Source organism: Grammomys surdaster, unplaced genomic scaffold (genome assembly GCF_004785775.1).
Source record: "Grammomys surdaster isolate TR1022 unplaced genomic scaffold, NIH_TR_1.0 251, whole genome shotgun sequence".
NCBI lineage: Eukaryota > Metazoa > Chordata > Mammalia > Rodentia > Muridae > Grammomys > Grammomys surdaster.
The window spans coordinates 2,598,935-2,618,352 of record NW_021604692.1 but is presented as its reverse complement, the minus strand read 5'-3'; the positions used below and the strand labels follow the sequence as shown (position 1 = coordinate 2,618,352).

At 45.4% G+C, this 19,418-nt stretch overlaps 1 protein-coding gene across 2 annotated transcripts in view; it reads right to left on the bottom strand.

Moving 5' to 3' along the window:
* Positions 1 to 19,418, bottom strand: part of Kif3b (kinesin family member 3B) — a 41,144-nt gene that overhangs the window by 5,386 nt on the left and 16,340 nt on the right. The window contains exons 2-8 of one of the 2 annotated variants that reach the window (XM_028774979.1): positions 9,433 to 10,652; positions 9,185 to 9,279; positions 5,934 to 6,035; positions 5,643 to 5,765; positions 5,438 to 5,556; positions 4,274 to 4,387; positions 3,564 to 3,669 (exon numbers count right to left, since the gene is read on the bottom strand). In XM_028774979.1, coding sequence (XP_028630812.1) covers positions 3,564 to 3,669; positions 4,274 to 4,387; positions 5,438 to 5,556; positions 5,643 to 5,765; positions 5,934 to 6,035; positions 9,185 to 9,279; positions 9,433 to 10,588 — 1,815 coding nt within the window. In that variant the 5' untranslated portion in view covers positions 10,589 to 10,652. Of the gene's footprint in view, positions 1 to 3,563; positions 3,670 to 4,273; positions 4,388 to 5,437; positions 5,557 to 5,642; positions 5,766 to 5,933; positions 6,036 to 9,184; positions 10,653 to 19,418 lie in introns of both variants that reach the window. The other variant, XM_028774978.1, reaches the window with a different exon arrangement.

Genomic DNA, 19,418 nt, shown 5'->3' with positions numbered 1-19,418 from the left:
AGAGAGAGAGAGAGAGAGAGAGAGAGAGAGAGAGAGAGAGAGAGAGAAGAGAAACATATTACACTTCAAGATCATACATAGTCCATCCTTGAAGGAAGTCAAGGCAGAAAGTTGAGGCAGGAACCTGGGCAGGCCTGCTCACTCTTCCACACAGTATAACTGATCAGGAAACACAGCATATGAGGACAGTGGGAACCATGGGGAAACGCTGCTGACCCGCTAGCTCATTCACTGGTTCATACTTGGCTAGCTTTCTTATACAGCCTAGGGATAACAGTGGGCTGGGCCCTCTGTAACAACTGATAATCATGACAACTCCCAACAGACATGCCTACAGGCCAATCTGATCTAGACGGTTCTTCAGTCTGAAGTCTCCTCTCAGTGACTCTAGGCTGTGTCAGGCTGAAAACGAAAGGTGAGCAGGACAACACAGACTTTGGAATTCTTTGGTGTGAACAAAGCATCTGGTGTGTATTTAAGATAATGCATGTTTTGAATTATTTGAGGGGTGAAGAAAAGTGTTTTACAGATTGTTAGGTTGAATTTGTCTTTAATATTGATCAGATCTACTGTTTCCTCATTAATTACATGTTGAGCTGTTCTATCCACTACTGAAAATACAGCAGTGAAATCGCCAACAATTATATTTGACCTGTCGTTTCTGCCTTCAGTTCATTCAGTCTGGCTTCATGTTTCTGGGCTTTGCAGATTGTAAGTAAGTGGTAGTATCTTCTTGGACTATTAGATAATGTTTGTCTTTATCACACAACAATTTTGCCTTATTTCTATGCTATTTATAGATTATTCTAGGTGTCTTTCTGTGTGTGTGTGTGTGTGTGTGTATGTGTGATCTCCTTTTATCCTATGTATACAAGGTGGCCTGAAATTCATGGCAGTCCTCCTGCCTCATCCTTCCAGGTGTGACTAGTCATACTTAAGATGGGTGATTTTAATTTTCTACCCTGATTTTCTTCTTTTGTTTTTTTGCAATAAACATGTCTGATACAAGATGTGAAGAGGTACAGAGAAGAAAATAGCCATCACTAATAGCTTACACAGATGTTCCAGCTGTTTGTAGGTAGCAGCATCTGTGTTCCTGGAAGTGGGTGCAGGGCAAGGCATGTGCTTGAGCTCTACTTGAAGGACTAATTTTAGGCCCTGCTTCATAACCAGTGTGTAAACTGCCTCCATCACAGAGCACCATTTGGTGAATGAGCCCTAACTCGGAAGACAACTCATGTACAGAGACAGCGTGTCCTTGTGCCACTAAACAGCTGCTGCCTCCTGCCTCCAGGAGTCTAGCCCTGGGGTTCCAGAGACCCAGGAGGCCCATTCCTCAGCTTTGAACATCCAGGCAGTACACTGAGTTCTCCAGTAATGCAGGCTGATTACTAAACATCCAGTTACTGCTTTCATCCCACTTTTGGTCATGCCTGTCCCCTGGAAAGACACACATTTTATTTGTGCACTTTAAAAACATTTTCTTGACTCAATTTTAAAAACCTGAAGATTTTGCACCATCTGAAACTGCTAACAACATGCTTCAGACGCTTCTGCCTGACCCTCCCCTTCTTCCTCCATGTAAAATCCCACACAATAAGCAGTTTTTGCTTTTCTTTCTCTATTTTAAATGACTAAGCACCAGAAGGAACAGCACCCAGTTCATCTGGTTCTGGCTTGAAAGGAGAGGATTTTTTTTTTTTTAATTTTTAAGTGAAGTCAGTTATGATGGCTCACACCTGCATTCTCTGTGCTCGGCAGGCTGAAGCAGGAGGACTGCCTAAGTTTAAAGCTATTCTGTGCTCCAGACAGGTTCTAGGCCAGGTTAAGCCACAGCACATGATCCTGTAAAAATCTTCATCACAAAAATAATAAAGGTTGCAAAATACAATGAAGTAAAATGAAGGAACTTAAAATTGACTTTCGCTGATCAGAAGTAAGGAGCTCACATGCGCATGCTTCATACACCAGAGTTTTAATTCATATATACTCCTCTAGCACAAACTTTTTAAATGTTTTTGTTACCGCCGGGCGATGGTGGCGCACGCCTTTAATCCCAGCACTTGGGAGGCAGAGGCAGGCGGATTTCTGAGTTCGAGGCCAGCCTGGTCTACAGAGTGAGTTCCAGGACAGCCAGGGCTACTCAGAGAAACCCTGTCTCGAAAAAAAAAAAAAAAAAAAGTTTTTGTTATTGCTATTGTTGAGGTAAGGTTTTTATGTGTAACTTTGGATGGCCTGGATCATGTTATAATGACCAGGCTGGCCTTTAGTTACATCCTACATGCTGGATTGCAGATGTGTGTCACCATGGATAGTAAAACTGTTTTATAACTTAGTCATGCATAGCCTCCCAGTCCATCACTTACCACCTACTCACCCTCTAAACAACAGGACTGGCTACACAGACACGATGGCAGAGTTCAATCAGAGAAGGCAATCAGACCTCAGGTATAAGCCCAGCACACAGAAAGTATTTGCAAACAGAAAACTGCAGCATTTTATTGCAAGATATTTTGATGTTGTTAAACAATGCTTAATTATGTCACTTTAAGTGACATGCAACCAACACACATGTTAAATGACAGTAGCAGTTCCCCAGCAAAGGCCCATGTCCCACCACTAAACGTGTATCTTTCTAAGGTCTCACACACCTGCCAGCGCATCCCTCTCTGCTCATGGCTCCTGGCCTCTGTGGACAGGGTACCTGTTCCCCACTCCGCCTTTGTCCTGACATTCTAAATCTCACTCTGCTTCACGTTTCTTGTTTTAACTGTGTGTGAAAATGTAAGTACATGCCTAGGAGGCCAGAGAACAGCCTCAGGAAAGCTGCCCACCTCCTTTAAGACATGGAGCTCACCAACTGGGCTAAACTGGCTGGCCAGTGAGAACCAGGGATCCTCTTGTCTCTACTTCCCCAGTATTGGGGTTACAAAGACACACCACCAGAGCTGGCAAGATGGCTTGTGAGGAAAAGTCTGTGCTACCAAGGCTGTCAATGTAAGTTTAGTGAATACACACACACACACACACACACACACACACACAAACAAATGTAGTGAGAATGTGTCTGTTACCACACTTGGTGTTTTTATGTGGTTTCTGGGTCTTGAACCCAGGTCCTCCTGCTCAAAAGACAAGCGCTTTATGGAGTAAACTCCAAGCCCCTGCCGTTCCGTTTAGTTTTCACCGTCCACTTGGGATGTCATGTACTGTTATCATTATTGTACAAGTCCTCAAATATAAACCCTGAGACTTGGCACGATGGTGTCTGAGGACTTCTCAAACCTAAATTCCTCTAGAAGAAAAAACACAAGAATACAAACACTGGGGCCACTGAGATGGCTCAGTGGGTTAAAATGTTTGCTCCCAAGCCTGACAACTTGAGTTTGATCCTTTGGACCCACATGGTGGAAAAAGAAGAAAACCAACGTTCACAAGTTGTCTTCTGACCCTTGCTGTGGCATATGCATGCATGCCACCCTGCCGCCACAAACATATGTGCACACATTAAAATAATGAATGTAATTTAACAACTTTTTAAAATCCATAAACAGTCCTCTCACCCTGTACCGGGGCTCTGGCCGAATCATCATGGACATCCGTGCGTGCTGGCTCAGTGGTCTCTTGTATCCCACAGCAGAGACTGGCCGCTTCATCATCTGCTGGTTCCTGAAAACAGATCACAATATTAAGTTAAGGGCCTGCTGGAATATGCCCCATAGCCCAAGACGAGACCAATGGGATAAGTACTCAGAGTACTCTGATAAGTACTCCAAGCCAGAGCAAGAACTCAAAGCAGAATTCCTAAGACCAAGGCTTGACAGAAGCCTGATGGTAACTGCTTAGCTTTTCTCCCTGAGGCGCCATCTAATTCACATGTGGGCATCACGTTTCCTTCAACCTGGAAGGGCACAGCTACCAGTACTCCTGCATCCGTGACGAACAACTGGGCCCCAGAATGGCCCAGGTGTAGACTAACTTACAAAATAACTCCTCTGTCCTGTGGCTTAGCACACTTAGCTTGACAGGGGAAAGGAAATTTTGAGATTGTAGGAAACGCTATACCTAACTAGATCATGGGTGATGAAGCCTCCCAGTTCCTAATGTCATAACTAGTACCCAGCCTGTACCTCCTGGGCCAGTGGCTGCCACAACATCAGCAGGCCAACTCCAAGCTTCAGTGCACTGTCCCCACATCCCAGTGCCCCAGTCCACCTTGCAACATTCCTTGTTTTCCCACAGGTAAGTCTACTTCAGGTCAACAGTGACTTACTCCAGTCTGGTTATAGGATGTAATTTCCAATGGTCTTCTTCATCATCAAAAAAAGATCTATTCATAATTTTATTCTTCTCTTCCAAGGGAATAAAGTTTTCTATAATAAGATGCCTGTAAGAATACACATAGGTGAATACAGCTGAAGATTGCACACAGAGCCAGGCAATGGCACACACCTGTACAGTCTCAGCTACCTGGGAAGCTGAGGTAGGAGGTTCCCTTGAATCTATTATGCCATCCTGGGCTAGGGTGAAATTCTTCCTCCAAAAACAACAACAAAATAAAAGTGTTGGCTATCTGTCAACATGAATACATGGAGCAATGAGGTAAGAGTCAGGTCACTCAGCAAACATCTACTGAGCAACTACTCCAGGCCAGTGTCATACACAGAGCTGAAATACAAACATGAAAGACACCTGGTCCTCACCTGATGCAGAGAGATAGCAGTACAGAAATGACAGGTGCTAAGAGTGCTCTGCCCCCAGAATATGGAAAGGTCATTCCTACCCAGGCATGAGCAGAGTAAGGATGTGAGTGGACACAAAGTGTGTGTGTGTGTGTGTGTGTGTGTGTGTGTGTGTGTGTGTGCAGGTCAGAGAACAACTTTGTGAAATAAATTCTCTCCTTCCACCTTTAAGTGCATTCTAAGGATCAAACACAAGTCACCAGGGCTACACACTGAGCACCTTTACCTGCTGAGCTATCTCTGCAGCCCCCCACACACTGTGGTGCCCACAGAAGCCAGAAAAGGGCGTCCGATTTCCTGGAACTGGAGTTCCAGATGGTGGTGCTGGGAATGGAGCCTGGGTCTTCTGTGGGGGATCAAGTACTCCCGAGTCACCTCATGAGCCTCCTTACACACACGGAATTTTAATCTCTCCTTCCTAAGCTTAAAACTTGATTAGTAAAAGAAGCTAATCCCAGCAAAGAGGGAGGCAGAGGCAGAGGCAGGAGAATCTCTACCTAGTAAGTTCTAGATCAGCTACGACTACACCATGAGCCTATCTCAGAAGAAAAAAAAAGGAAAAGAAAGATCCAAAGATCCATCTTGTTGGCTTGTTAGAAACACTAAAATCACCAACAGAGCTGGCAAACAGGTGAGTTGTCCTCAGGACAGCGATTCCTGGATCTAGTCAATGGCAGGACCTGCTAGGCACTCACTTGAGCTTTAGCTCCCTGGTAAGCTCATTCTGGGTCTGCTCCAGCTCCTGGCGCTCTTTGATGTGTTCTTCTTGGAGGTCGTGGATCTCAGCCTTCACAGCCTGAAGCTTGGAAAAGAGCTACGGCCAGGGGAGACACAGATGAGGACAGGGTGTCCGAAGAAGGCGCACCCTCCCCCAGGGCTCCCAGCACCCCTGTCTCCTACCTTTTTGAGCTTTTTGGTCTTGATGTCTACCTCTTGCTGCAATGAGGTGTACGTCTCTTTTAGTTCCAAGGTCTCTTCATCTCGACTCTCCATTTGCTGCTGGATTTCTCTTTCTCGACGTTTCTGAGCGATACCACAAAATTCATCAGCTTGCCCTAGTGACCATGTCTACACAGTATGGGCTGGATGCTCCCAGTTGGTCTCTGGCTGACAGCTCCTGTCCCACAGGTGTCTGCTCTGTGGCCTGATATCAGTGCACGCCTTCCTCCCCATACAAGAATGCAAGGTTACCTGCTCTGCGATCTCCTGGCGTTTCTGCTCCAGGATCTTCTGCTGCTCGTTCGTATGATCTACTATATTTTTTCCTCCAACAAGCAGCTTGCTCTCCATGGCCTGGGTGAGGAACAAAGTAAAATCCATGCTGTGGCCTCTCCCAGAACATAGCCCCTCACAGGAAGATCTGGAGGACAGGCTCATGACTGGCTAAGCACAATGGTCCATACCAACTGGCACTGAGGCTGGAGAATTGTAAGTTACAGGCCAGCCCGGAGTACATATTGAGACTCTGTTAAAAAAAAAACAACAAACAAACAAAAAAAAAAACCAAAACAAAACAAACAAGTAAAAAACCGGTCTGGGGGAAAATAAATGTGCCCTGACCAAAGCAGGATGGGACCTCACCTGAAGATACTAAAGGTCTGGCTGCTTCAAACATATATGCTTTTCAGGGTTTGGGTTTTTTTATTTTTTAACCAAGTCATTTATTGGGTTATTCATCCACAGCACTAATGCCTCTCTCCACATACTAAACATATCTGGTGTACTACAGACCAGAGATATTACTGTCAGTGAGGACTGTAAGGCTCAGAGTCCACCTAGGGACACAGACAAGTAAACAGGTTTTAACCAGATCGTATGGGATGCTATCAGGAGGAAAGTTTAAATAATTAATGGGAGAGGCACACTGAAGGGAGAGGAGTCATGCTTTCAGAGGAAGTTGGGGACAGCTTCCTATCTGAAGGGACAGCTACACAAAAAGCTGAAGTAAACATAAAAATCTACTAAGGAAAACCTCCTACCCCCATTTTTAGCAGGGGAGTAGAATAAAGAAGTTGACACAGCCACCAGAGGTTGGAGCAAAAGCCTCAGACCCCGGTTAGGAAACCAGGCTTGGTTCTGAGAGCCTCGGGGAGCATGGACAGGTACGCCAAGCCTGAGTGCACAGGCAGCCTGTTTTAAGACCACACCCCTGCAACAGGAGGAATTCCTGGAAGAGGGCAGCTGATGGAGCCCTGGCAGGGGGCTGCTGAGCAGCAGGGCATGGGTGAGGGAGCCTGCTGAGGCAAGAGCAAGAGGCCCTGGGACTGAGAGGAGACCAAAAGAGAGGGAAGAAGAGTGAGCAGGGACAACTAGGAATCTTCACTGTGGTAAGGAAGGCAGACACCAGTGCTGATGGCTGTGGGAGGCAGGAAGCTCTGGGGCCTAGGTGTTCAGAAGACATCCCTGGGCAGGCTGCACAGACTCAGAGCCTTCAATGTGGAGATGGGGCCGAGGCCAGCAGAACAAAAGTCCAGAAACCAAACGTCCACAGCCTTGCTCTTAAGAATCTTCAACTGGGACCTTTAATCTCAGCACTCATGAGGCAGAGGCAAGCAGATTTCTATGAGTTCAAGGGCAGCTTGATCTACATAACAAACTCCATGACAATCACAGCTACACAGTGAGACCACATCTCAAGATGGGAGTGGGGAGAGAATGTGGCTATATTTTAGAGAAGAAATTACAGTTTGTTTAAATTCAGAATCCATTACTTCTGAGGAATCCTAGATTGTGGTCATTTGGTGACCATCTCAGACCTCTGGGACCAGCTTTACAGTCTCCTTGGCCATTAACGTCCACCGGCAGCCCAAAGCTGGGCACCCAAGGGACCAGAACACTGTGCTAGACTGCTAGACGGAAAACACAAAGCTGAGGCATCCTCACACTGTAGCCTATCACCCAGCCTCTGAGGAAAAGCAAGCAGACTTCAGGAGCATATCAGCACAGACGGTTCAGAGGCCCGTAACAGAACAGCACAGAGAACTGGTGGTGGTGGATGTGTGGGTTGGGGGTTGGGGGTTGTTGTTAGAACTAACTGGAAGTACTGTAGAGTAAAATCTGGGTATATACAACCAGGATACTGGGCTAAAATCACACAAAGACAATGCTTTACTCCCACAAATACACAAAAGTTACTCGGATAATCTCCACTGTTAGAATGAGGAGAAAAGTGGGTGCTTCAAAAGACTCACTCAAGGGGCTGGAGAGATGGCTCAGTGGTTAAGAGCACTGGCTGTTCTTCTAGAGGCCCTGAGTTCAATTCCCAGCAACCACATGGTGGCTCAGAACCATCTGTAAAGGGATCTGATGCCCTCTTCTGGTGTGTCTGAAGACAGTTACAGTGTACTCATATGTAAAATAAATAAATAATTCTTTTTTAAAAATTTTACTGTAGAATATAAGGGTACCAGCAACAAACTTGCACATACATAGTCTCCTGGAGCGAAGCACAAGAATGGTTGCAGCAAACATGAAAATAGCCAACATTAAGAGGAAAGTGGAACGTCACAGAATATTAGCAACAGTAATAGTGATGACCACCACCACACTACTACAGGCATCAGTACCGGTTTTTAGGGACACAACATTGGTAAATAAAAGCAAACTGTGGTAGCACCTTAAGTAACAGCCCACGTGAAACTAGACAAGCAAGAGAACGACAAACACTGGCTTCCAGGTGTCTGATGGCCCTTGTGGGGGACACAGGAGCATCTAAGGAAATGGCAGCTGAGGTTGTGGCTCAACTGGCAGTGTTTGTCCCACATGCACTTAGGGCTGTGATACCCAGTGCCACATAAAACATACATGGTGGCACACGCCTGAGCTCACTCTTAGCTACTGTTGAGTTCAAGGCTATCCTGGACTACATGACACCCTGCCTTAAAAAAAAAAAAAATGCTGGGCATAGTACTCTATTGTTGAGTAGGCTGAAGCAGGAGAATTGTTGTGACTAAGGACCAGACTAGACTACATAGAAAAACCCTAATTCAAAAATATAAACAGAAATATCAAATATACATGTTCTTAAAGAGAAAGAGAGAAAATGGGAGGGGGGAAGGAGGAGAAGGAAGAAAGAAGAGGAGGAGAAGGAGAAGAGAGGGAAAAGAAGAGGAGGTGGTGGTAGAAGAGCTGTCCTATTCCTTACTGGTAGCAACAATGCCTGGGTATTGGTTTTATTGCTGGTCTTCATAAAGTACACATACATGGCAATTATAAATGTAATTTGGTTTTGACTTTTATTAGGGCAAGGGGGTCTCTCTCTGTAGCTGGCTGTCCTGAAGTTTTATACAGGCCTCACAAGAGGTCCACCTGCCTCTGCCTCCTAGGTGTGGGGATTAAAGGTGTTTGCCACCATGCCAAGGCCCTAACTGCATTTCCTCCCCCCCCACCCCGATCAAAGAAAAGGAACTAAAAGGGAAAAGGCCCGCAGAAGGGAACAGTACCTTGATTTTGGCACCCAGCATCTCAGCAGCATCCTTCTCCCGCCGCAGGTCCTCCATCTTTTTCTCCTTCTCCTTCAGCAGCCTCATCTTCTCCTCTGCAACCAAGCTGTGGTCCTCTACAATGGCCCGCTTCTCAATCTCCAGTTTTTCTTGCTGTTCCCGCCAGTAATCATCCTTATCATCCCCTTCCTCCTCACCCTCTTCTCCCTCCTCCTCCTCCTCTTCCCCACCCCCACCACTGCCACCACCTTCCCTCCGCTTCTCTCGCCTCTTCCTCCTGCCAATGGAACGTTTTTCCAGCTGGGCCTTGAGCCGAGCAATTTCTTCTTGGAATTCTCGAAGCAGAGCATCCTTTGGGTCCTCATTGACCCTTGGCTTGTTCTTAATGTTTTTGGCACGGTTGGCATATCTCAGAGTGGTCAGGGTCTCTTCTACATTGTAAGAGGCAGGCCCCACATTGGCTACCATCACAGTTTTGGCATTGCCACCAAGGGAATCTTGGAGAAGCCTGGTCAGCTTCGAGTCTCTATATGGGATATGGGTGCTTTTGCCATCTACCAGGGCAGAGATAACATTACCCAAGGCTGACAGGGACAGGTTGATCTTGGTCGCTTCCTTCAGTCTTTCCCCTTGAGCTCCAGTCTTGGCTTGCCGCTCACTGCCAGCAAGATCTACAAGGTTCAGTTTTCCTACCCGAATGTGGTTTTCACCATCCAGGCCCACCTCGCTGCATTCAATTGTGATAACAAAGATGGCATGCGACCGTGAGCTGTGCTCGTTCATGTTGGTAGCACCGACAGACCGGTTCTGGTTTCCCACATTCATTACATGCTCTATCTCCTTCACACTCTTAGTGACAAAAGAAGACAAATCCTTCACGTACACTCCTGTATCCGGCCTCTCTTTGAGCTCCAGCCTTTTGGTCTGATCTTTTGAGAGCAGGTCTCGGATCTCCTCCTGATAGATCTCTAAGTAAGACGCCCTGACGAGGTACTGCTGATTCTGCGACCGAGAGATGTGGGTGAAGATGTGATCAAAGGAGTTGGGGATGACCCCTCTTTTTTCAGGGTCACCACGGACTCCCTCCATGGTATAGGTTTTCCCAGTTCCTGTTTGTCCATAGGCAAAAATTGTGCCATTGAAACCCTGCAGGACAGAGTCCACAAGTGGTCGGAATGTCTCATCATAGAGTTCAAACTGCTTGGCATTCCAATCATACACAGCATCAAAGGTGAAGGTCTTGGGCATCTCATGGGCTGTGCCTTTGGGGTTCTTCACAGACACCTGCCCCAGCTTCACATCCACATCCACCACCTTGTCATAGGACGCAGCCTTTTCCTTGCCATTCATGGGTCGACAGCGAACTACCACCCGGACAGACTCTGAGCTTTTTAACTTGGACATGATGAACTCTGACCAGCTTAGCCTTGAGGGCTACAAATCCAAAATGTCTTGGGATGCTAAGGTTCTAGAAAGAAGACAAAAGTAGTGAGCATGGTACAGTTGTCACCAGAGCCTGCCTAACAGCAGTGGCCAGTCTTTACCTGCTAACCTTCTGATAGCCATGTTTAGTTACTTTAGTGGACCAGGTATTCCTCTTGGGACCTTAGCCAGCTTCAGTAGTAAAAAGATTCCAGTCCACTAAGATTAATTTGTATTCACCCTCAATCAATATTTGATTTTATACTACAGGATGCTTTTATCTTCTTTTCTTTTTAGAGAAAGGATTACATGTGCTAGGATTACACATGAAGTATCACACCTTTGTTTTTATTGTTATTGTTGAGTTTTTTTCTTTTTAAGTTTTTTGTTTGTTTGTTTGTTTGTTTGTTTTCCAGACAAGGTTTCTCTGTGTATTCTTGGCTGTCCTGAAACTCACTCTGTAGACCAGGCTGTCCTGGAACTCAGAGATCTGCCACCCTCTGCCTCTCAAGTGCTGGGATTATAGGCCATGTGCCTCCCTCCCTAAAACTCCCCCCAAAGGATTTACTTTAATTTTAAATTATGTGCATTTCTGTGTGGAACGGTGCACAAGTGCAGATGCCCATGGAGGCCAGAAGAGGTTGTAAGATTGCTCTGAGCCACCTGACAGGGGTAATGGAAACTGAACTTTGCTCTGTTGGAAGAGCATCAAGCATTCTTAAGCACTGACACATCTCTCTAGCCCTTACTGGAAGTCTTTTAAAAGCCTGAGTGACCTCCTATTCTATGAACTACTAAAGCCCTAAGGACAACAACTTGAAACTATCAAAATTTTAAATGTGCAAGGGCCAGCAAGAGGCTTCAGTGAGTAAAGGAGCCCACCACCAAACCTAAGGAACCCGCCACCAAACCTAAGGAACCCGCCACCAAACCTAAGGAACCCGCCACCAAACCTAAGGAACCCGTCACCAAACCTAAGGAACCTGTCACCAAACCTAAGGAACCCGTCACCAAACCTAAGGAACCCGCCACCAAACCTAAGGAACCTGTCACCAAACCTAAGGAACCCGTCACCAAACCTAAGGAACCTGCCACCAAACCTAAGGATCTGAGTTCAGTCCAAGACTCACATGGTAAAATTCTCAATAAGGTGTTCTTTGACCTTGATATATTCCACAACTGTGCACATATGCATACACACAGACAAATAAATAAAATGTAATGAACTGTTTTCAATTTTTCAATGTACAGCCCTTTTGACCAAACAAAGACAGGTAAATGTCTTATGTGTAGACAGATCTCTCCAGTGATAGCTGGAGAGTAAGAACTCCAGTTTCCATCAAGGGGCAGGGGTTAAATACGTATAGAGGAATCCGGCATAGTTTTTAATGTTAACCTAAGCAAATTCATACCAAGATACATTAAATAAGTGGCCGGGCGGTAGTGGCGCACGCCTTTAATCCCAGCACTTGGGAGGTGGATTTCTGAGTTCGAGGCCAGTCTGGTCTACAGAGTGAGTTCTAGGACAGCCAGGGCTATACAGAGAAACCCTGTCTTGAAAAAAAAGAAGAAGAAGAGAAACATGAAAAAAAGAGAATGATTCATTTAGCCAGGCAGTGATAGTGCACACCTTTAATCCCAGCACTTGGGAGACAGAGGCAGGTGGATTTCTGAGTTCGAGAATTCGAGGCTAGCCTGGTCTACAGAGTGAGTTCCAGGACAGCCAGGGCTACACAGAGAAACCCTGTCTCGAAAAACCAAAAAAAAGAAAAAAGAAAAAAAAGAAAAGAAAAAAAATTAAATAAGTGAAGCACAGTGTGTAGTTTACACAGTATGAACTTAAACAAGGGACCTTAGAGTTAACCCTAATGGAAAATCCTGACTAAGGTCTAGCTTAACAATAGAGTACATGTTAGCAAACAAAGGCACACAAGAAAATGAACAGATAAAGAACTAAACAAATGGGAGGGCAGAAGCCGGGCAGAGGCAGCCTGTAACCCTGGCATCTGAAAGACTCAAGCAGGGTGATCTTGAGTTAGAGGCCAGTCTGTGCTTCATAACAGGACCTTGTTTGGGGTAGCTCAGGGTACAGTACTAGCATGCCATGATAAGACGGTGAGTTCTACCCCCAGCACCACAAAAATGGGGGATATGCATTCGATGGGCATCCAGTATTACACAACCTTGATGAGAGCTCTCTGGTCTCAGGACACTTCAGTTTCAGAAGACTCACGGTGCTCTGCGTTGGCTGCTTGAATACCTTAGCTTGTGCTGAGAATACTTCTCAATTCTGTCAGTAAAAGATGGCTTATGCAAAGTGTGCTCATAAGTGAGGATGTGGAACAGTGCATAAATCAAGCCATCAACTTAATAGATGCTGAAAGCAAGAGGAAAAGCACAAAAACATATTTCTTAAAAGAAAAAGAAAAACCGGAGCTCATTTGCTGCTAGGAAACGCGGAAGGCAGCGAGCAGATGCCTGGATGTGTCCTTAGAAGAGACGAGATCAAAGCCAAGAGACACCAGAACCTTGAGCTCCTGATAATCTCATGGCAGGGAATTTTTTAAATAATAGATTCATGTTTTTAAAATTATTATATGAAAATCCTTTTAGAGGCAGATGTTTCTCCCCTGCCATTCTCCAGGCACCCAGTTCTCCTGTCCACACAAACGTTATTAGATCTTCTCCCTTTACTTTTCTTATACGTGTGTGGGTGTTTTGCCTGCATATACGTCTATGCAGCACATGATTACAGAGCTTGCAGAGGCAAGAAGGCAGCATTGAGTCCCCAGGGATTAGAGTTACTACTGATGGTTGTAAACTGCCATATGGTGCTGGGAATTGAACTCAGGTCCTCAGGAAGAGTAGTCAGTTCTCTTAAAGCACTGAGTCTTCTTTCTAGTCCTATTATGAGATATTTAGTCTGAAAATTTTCAATAATGTGATATTATTTATGTACAGTAATCTACAATGGCTTGCATCTTGCTGTTTCTTACTACAACTTACCTTGAAGTTTGTTCTCTCAACAAAAAGAGCCTTATCTTTTAACAACAGCAGCATGATGTCCCATTGTATAGATGCATTATGACTTATTTAACCACTATGCTCTAAGTGCACTTAAGTTGCTGGATGCGGTGGTCCATACCTGTAATCTCTGCACTTACCCAGATAAGGCAGGAGGATTATGGGCTTGAGGCCAGGTTGGGTACAAAGTAAGATTCGTCTCAAACAAAAACATAGATACACTTTACCTGTTCCTGATTGTCCACCCTGAAAAGACCTAGGACATATAATGATTCCATATGTAGACAAATATACATATAAAAATAAGTCCCTAGGAGATGAATTGCTGATTCAAAGGATGTATGTATTTGTTACTATAGCATATAGAAGAGTTGGAGTTATCCTGAAAAGATGACAATGCTCCTCCCAGAAGCTACAGTTGACAAATGAAAACCCCAGTGCCACATGTGGGATACCTCCCTCAAGTGGTTTGGCCAGGGGTGTCCCAGAGACCCACAAATAACGAAGATTATTGTCAGTGCTCTTGGCTGCCCACCAGAACTTAATGGTAAGAGCCTACTGCTGAAGACACCACATCCTTGGTCACAGGGGATGAAGTGATCAGCTGGTGCTGACCAGGGAGCTGCTTCTTGAAGGCTAACTTTCATAGTACTGAAGGTGCTATACGGTTGCTGGTCGGGGGAGGAGCCTCAGCAGTCTTCTGCGGCTGGGACTCCTGCAGACTACAGGAGCATTGTGTTCATGAGTGCAATGGTGGTACAAAATATATGGGGACAGCCAACTGACTTCTGGTTGTATTTCAGGCCCACTCCACAGGAGGCAATGCATGCCTAGTACTAAAGATCTGAGAACCATGGACAGGGAGCTCACCGACTCCAAGAGTGAAACTACTGCCTCTATTTGGATAAGTAGACATAGTATCAAACTGCACGCTGAATTTGCATCTCTATACCCATCCATGAGTGCAGCTCTCAGAGCTCATTAGAGAAGTTTCTTTGTGCAATGGATGGCAGTTAATGCAGAAACTCAGACTTGGTCAGGTGCAGAGAATAAGCCCCTGTGGGGGTGCTCAGCCACAAATGGGACATCTTTACCTGCCTCACCTGTACAAGGTGCAGAGACCATTATGCAAGAAGAGGCAAAAGGACTGTAAAAGCCAGAGGTCAGAGAAGACAGGAATGAAGTAGCTCCGGACCTGACAGGACCACTACACTCAGGAACTCACAGCAACTGTGGTGGCTTGTACAAGATCAAGCCAGTCAACATTCTAGAATTCTACCTGAGGAACTACTGACTGTTGAGGGCTGCTGGGGGAGAATGAGTGGGCTTTGAGTTGGCCCCTGGTAGGTCACCTACCCTCTCATGGATGGGCATATCCAGGAGTACTTGAACAGCATTAGCTGGACTTGGTGGATTATGAATAAGACAAAAAGTCAGAGGAAAGAACAAGAAGGTAGAAGGGGCTGAGGAAGGGAGAGCTGGGAAAAAAATAAAAGCAGGGTAAGTTAGGGGCAAATGTGATCATGCCATTCTCAAAGAATTGGTAAAAAAAAAAATACTACACAAAAAGCAAAAATAAAAATTAGAAAGAAGGAGCCAGAGAGATGGCTCAGCAGATGGCTCTGGCTACTCTTCCAGAGGTCCTGAGTTCAATACCCATCACCCACATGGTGGCTCAGAACCATCTGTAATGGGATCTGATGCTTTCTCCTGGTGTGCATGAAGACAGAGCATTCATATACATAAAGCACATGAATAAATAAATCTTTTTAAAAATTAGAATGAAGAATCAAAATATCTCTTACTCTCTTTGAATGTGTTTTCTGTAAGTTCTGCAAAAACAGGAGTCATCTGCCTTTCTTTAGAGTAACTGGCAAACTACAAGGCAAAGGTGCTTACAACACCTCTACCATGTCTGTATGCTACTATGACGACGGATCAAAATCAATCTTACAGGGCATGGGGGTGGAGGTGTAGCTCAGCAGAGGAGCACAGGCCTAGAATGTGGGGTGCCATGGGTTCAATTCTCAGAATGTAAAAGACAAAAGAGAAAGAGAAAAGTCTTCTAAAACTGTCATCAATAGTCACTGCAGAGACTATATGGTTAAACCTTAATTTTGTCCACTAAACAACAATTTTCTACTAATTAGTTTGTAGTTTTCCACTTTTAAAAAAATGAGATCAAATACCCACTGGCACTCAATAAGAACTAAATCTCATGCCATTTAAAGAAAATTGCACAAGGCTAGTTCACTATAGTCTTATAGTCAAAACTGGGAATTTTGTCACATGGAACCAAGAATCTATAATCAAACATTCAGGAGGCTAAGGCAGGGAGATTGTCAGTTGGAAGCCAGCCAAACTACATACTGAGATCCTGTCTCAAACATAAAATAAAACGGCCAGAAAGATGGCTTGGAGGTTAAGAACACCTGCTGCTCTTGTAGAGCACGGGGGTTCAGCTCCCAGAACCCATATGGTGGCTCGTATCCATTCATAACTCCAGTCCCAAGGACATCACACTCTTCGCATCTCCATGGGCATCAAGCATCCATGTGGTAAATAAGCATACATGTGAGCAAAACAGAAATAAAATAAAAAGTTTAAAAAAAAATAGAATCACATAGGAATGTTGCCAGATGGGAAGAAAGAACCAGATGCTAAAGCCAGGAACAGTGGTCACACTTTTTTTTTTTTTTTTTTTTTTTTTTTTGGTTTTTCGAGACAGGGTTTCTCTGTGTAGCCCTGGCTGTCCTGGAACTCACTCGGTAGACCAGGCTGGTCTCTAACTCAGAAATCCTCCTGCCTCTGCCTCCCAAGTGCTGGGATTAAAGGCATGCGCCACCACTGCCCAGCGTGGTCACACTTTTAATCCCAGCACTTGGAAGGCAGAGGCAGGTGGATTTCTATGAGTGTGAGATCAGCTTAGTCACCTTGGTCTACATAGAGAGTTCCAGGTCAGCCAGGTTTACATACTGAGAACCTGTGTCAAACAAACTGATGAATTAATTGGAAAAGTATAAAGAAAACAAAGAACAAGGGCTGGAATGGCCCTTCCTTGCGACGTCCCCAGGTGTCACTGTGCCCAGTCGCCTCTTATGTTGGTTAGGGGGTTGTTAGTTTTCATCAACTACATTCATCTGAGAAGAAACCTCAACCAAATAAAAGCCCCCATGAGATCTGCATGAAGGCAAGCCGAGGGGACATTTTCAGGACTCAGGACTGACCTGCAAGACCACTGTGGCTGGTGCCATCGCTGGCCAGCTGGTCTGGGTAACATAAGAAAGCAGGCTGAGCAAGGCAGGAGGAGAAGTCTGTAAGCAGAGTTCCTCCATGGCCTTGCATGTGTTTTATCGCAGCAACACAAAGCAAACTAGGACCTGCCACATCTCCCCTGATTACCAAGCTGGTGTGGGTACAAAGGGAAACACTAGCCTCAGAGCCTGCTCTTGGGAAAGCATCAGACACAGCCCCTAGCAGCTGGACAGAGAGCCTACAGGATGTAAGGAAGATAAGAGCGTGGAGGGTGAAGGGCCGGGCTGTGAGCAGACAGGCTCCCGAGGAGGACAGCATCCCCCCGAGGAGGAGGTCTGCCTGTCCCACTCACACCTGTGAAAACATGTGGCCTGATCCTATTTCATGAAAGTCCCATGCAAAGAAGACCTACAGGCCTGCCTACTTCATTACAGCTACATACATTTTTTTTTTAGTTGTAATGAATGATAAAAAGCAAAGTATTTAATAATCCACATTTATCTTCAAAACTCCTAACGAAGGAAGAAACTCCTCAAAATGAGTCCTCTCGTTAAATCTCCTCAACTCTGAACACATTTCTTTTCTGAGCTCACCCAGCTAGGCTGGTAGCCATGTATTATTGATGTTTTACTTCAGGAAGACTAATTCTATTTCAATTCAATTTCCTGCCTCCGGGGCTTCAAATCTTAGTCTGGGTCCTCCTTAGCAGAGAGGGCATTCTCAGGATGATGCTAGACTCTCTCTATTACCTTCCTTCTGCTTTCCTGCAGGTCTAATCACAGAGTGATAAATCTTGAGAGAAATCCAGCAGTTCGGTCACCAACCTGCCACCTGCTTCCTGAGAACCTTTTCTGTCAGAACCTTCGTCCCAGGCAAACACCCACTGGCTGGCTGGCTGTGCCAAGCTGAGTTCTCCAACCTTGTGGCTTGTGCCTGCTGAGAAGATCAGTTACCTGTTTCTCAGGGGAGCCACAGTCTTCTACACTCTTCCCTAAGTACTTCATTTTGAATTCATGTTGTTTTTGCTGGTTGTCATGGAGACTCACCTCAAAGTCTAGAATTCAGTGTGGACTACATTCTGAGCAACTATGTGTTACTAAGACAGAGGTCACGAACTGGTCACATTGTACATTAAGTGATTTTTTTTAAGTTTAAGTATGGTCATTGAGACTACAGCTTTGTATATGCCACACAAGCACTCTACCATGTAACCACACCCCAGCCCCAGTCCACAGCTTATTGACCAGGGTGTTAAGAAAGAAACACAAGGGCAGCGGCTGGCACAGTGATGCACATCTTAGCACTCAGGAGGTGGAGGCAGGAGGATCTCTCTGAATTTGAGGCCAGCCTGGTCTACATAGTGTGTTCCAGATCAGTAAGAGCTGCACAGTGAGACCCTGTGTCTGTCAATCAATCAGTCAGTAAATCAATCAATCAATCAATCAATCAATCAATCAACCAGGGAGGGCCAGGGAGATGGCTATTTGGGTAGATCCTTGCTGCCAAGTCTGACAACTTTTATCTCTGGAACCCACCTGGTAGACTGAGAGAATGGACTCTCGAAGGTTGTCTTGACTTCCACACATACACAGTGACAGGCACATGCGTACACACATTCATACAAACACACACACACACACACACACACACACATGTTCACAAACACATCCATACAAAATAAATAAGTGTAACTAAAAAACCAAAACAACAACAATGACAACAACAAGCCCAGCCCTCAGGAGGTAGGCAGAGCTCAGTGAGTTCAAGGACAACCTGGTCTACATAGTGGAGCACCTGCATAAACTAGACATGGTGGTACACATAGCCATGGCTGGCTACGTGGCGAGACCCTGTCTGAAAGAAAACAGAAGGCTAACAAGCTGCAGCTCCATGGTACAGCAGTCCTTAACACATGGGAATTCCAGGCTCAGTCTGCGGCATCAAAGCCCTCAGCAACTATAACTTCTGAACATATTCAGGTCCTGATGGAACCTTGTACGTGTACAGAAACAAACAGAAAGGATGCTTCTTTTTTGCTTTTGAGATATGTCTCGCCAGGTGGTGGTGGCACACGCCTTTAATCCCAGCACTTGGGAGGCAGAGGCAGGCGGATTTCTGAGTTCGAGGCCAGCCTGGTCTACAGAGTGAGTTCCAGGACAGCCAGGGCTATACAGAGAAACCCTGTCTCGAAAAACCAACCAAACAAACAAACAAAGAAACAAAAAAAGAGATGGGTCTCATGTAGTCCAGGCTGGCCTCAAACTGACTATCTAACAAAGGCCAGCCTGAACTCTGACTCTCCTGCCTCTGTCTCCCAAGTGACAGGATCACAGGCATGTGCCACCATGTCTATTTTATGCAAATACTCCACCGACTGAGCTACAACTGCAGGCCCCAGCAGTGCTATACCAGAGAACAAAATGGACACCTTCACATCCATTTATAGAGAAATCAAAAATTAAAATATAGTACATCCATACTGCAGATAGTCCAGTACAGCAGTCAGTAAGTCAGTAAAGTAATAAATAAGAGG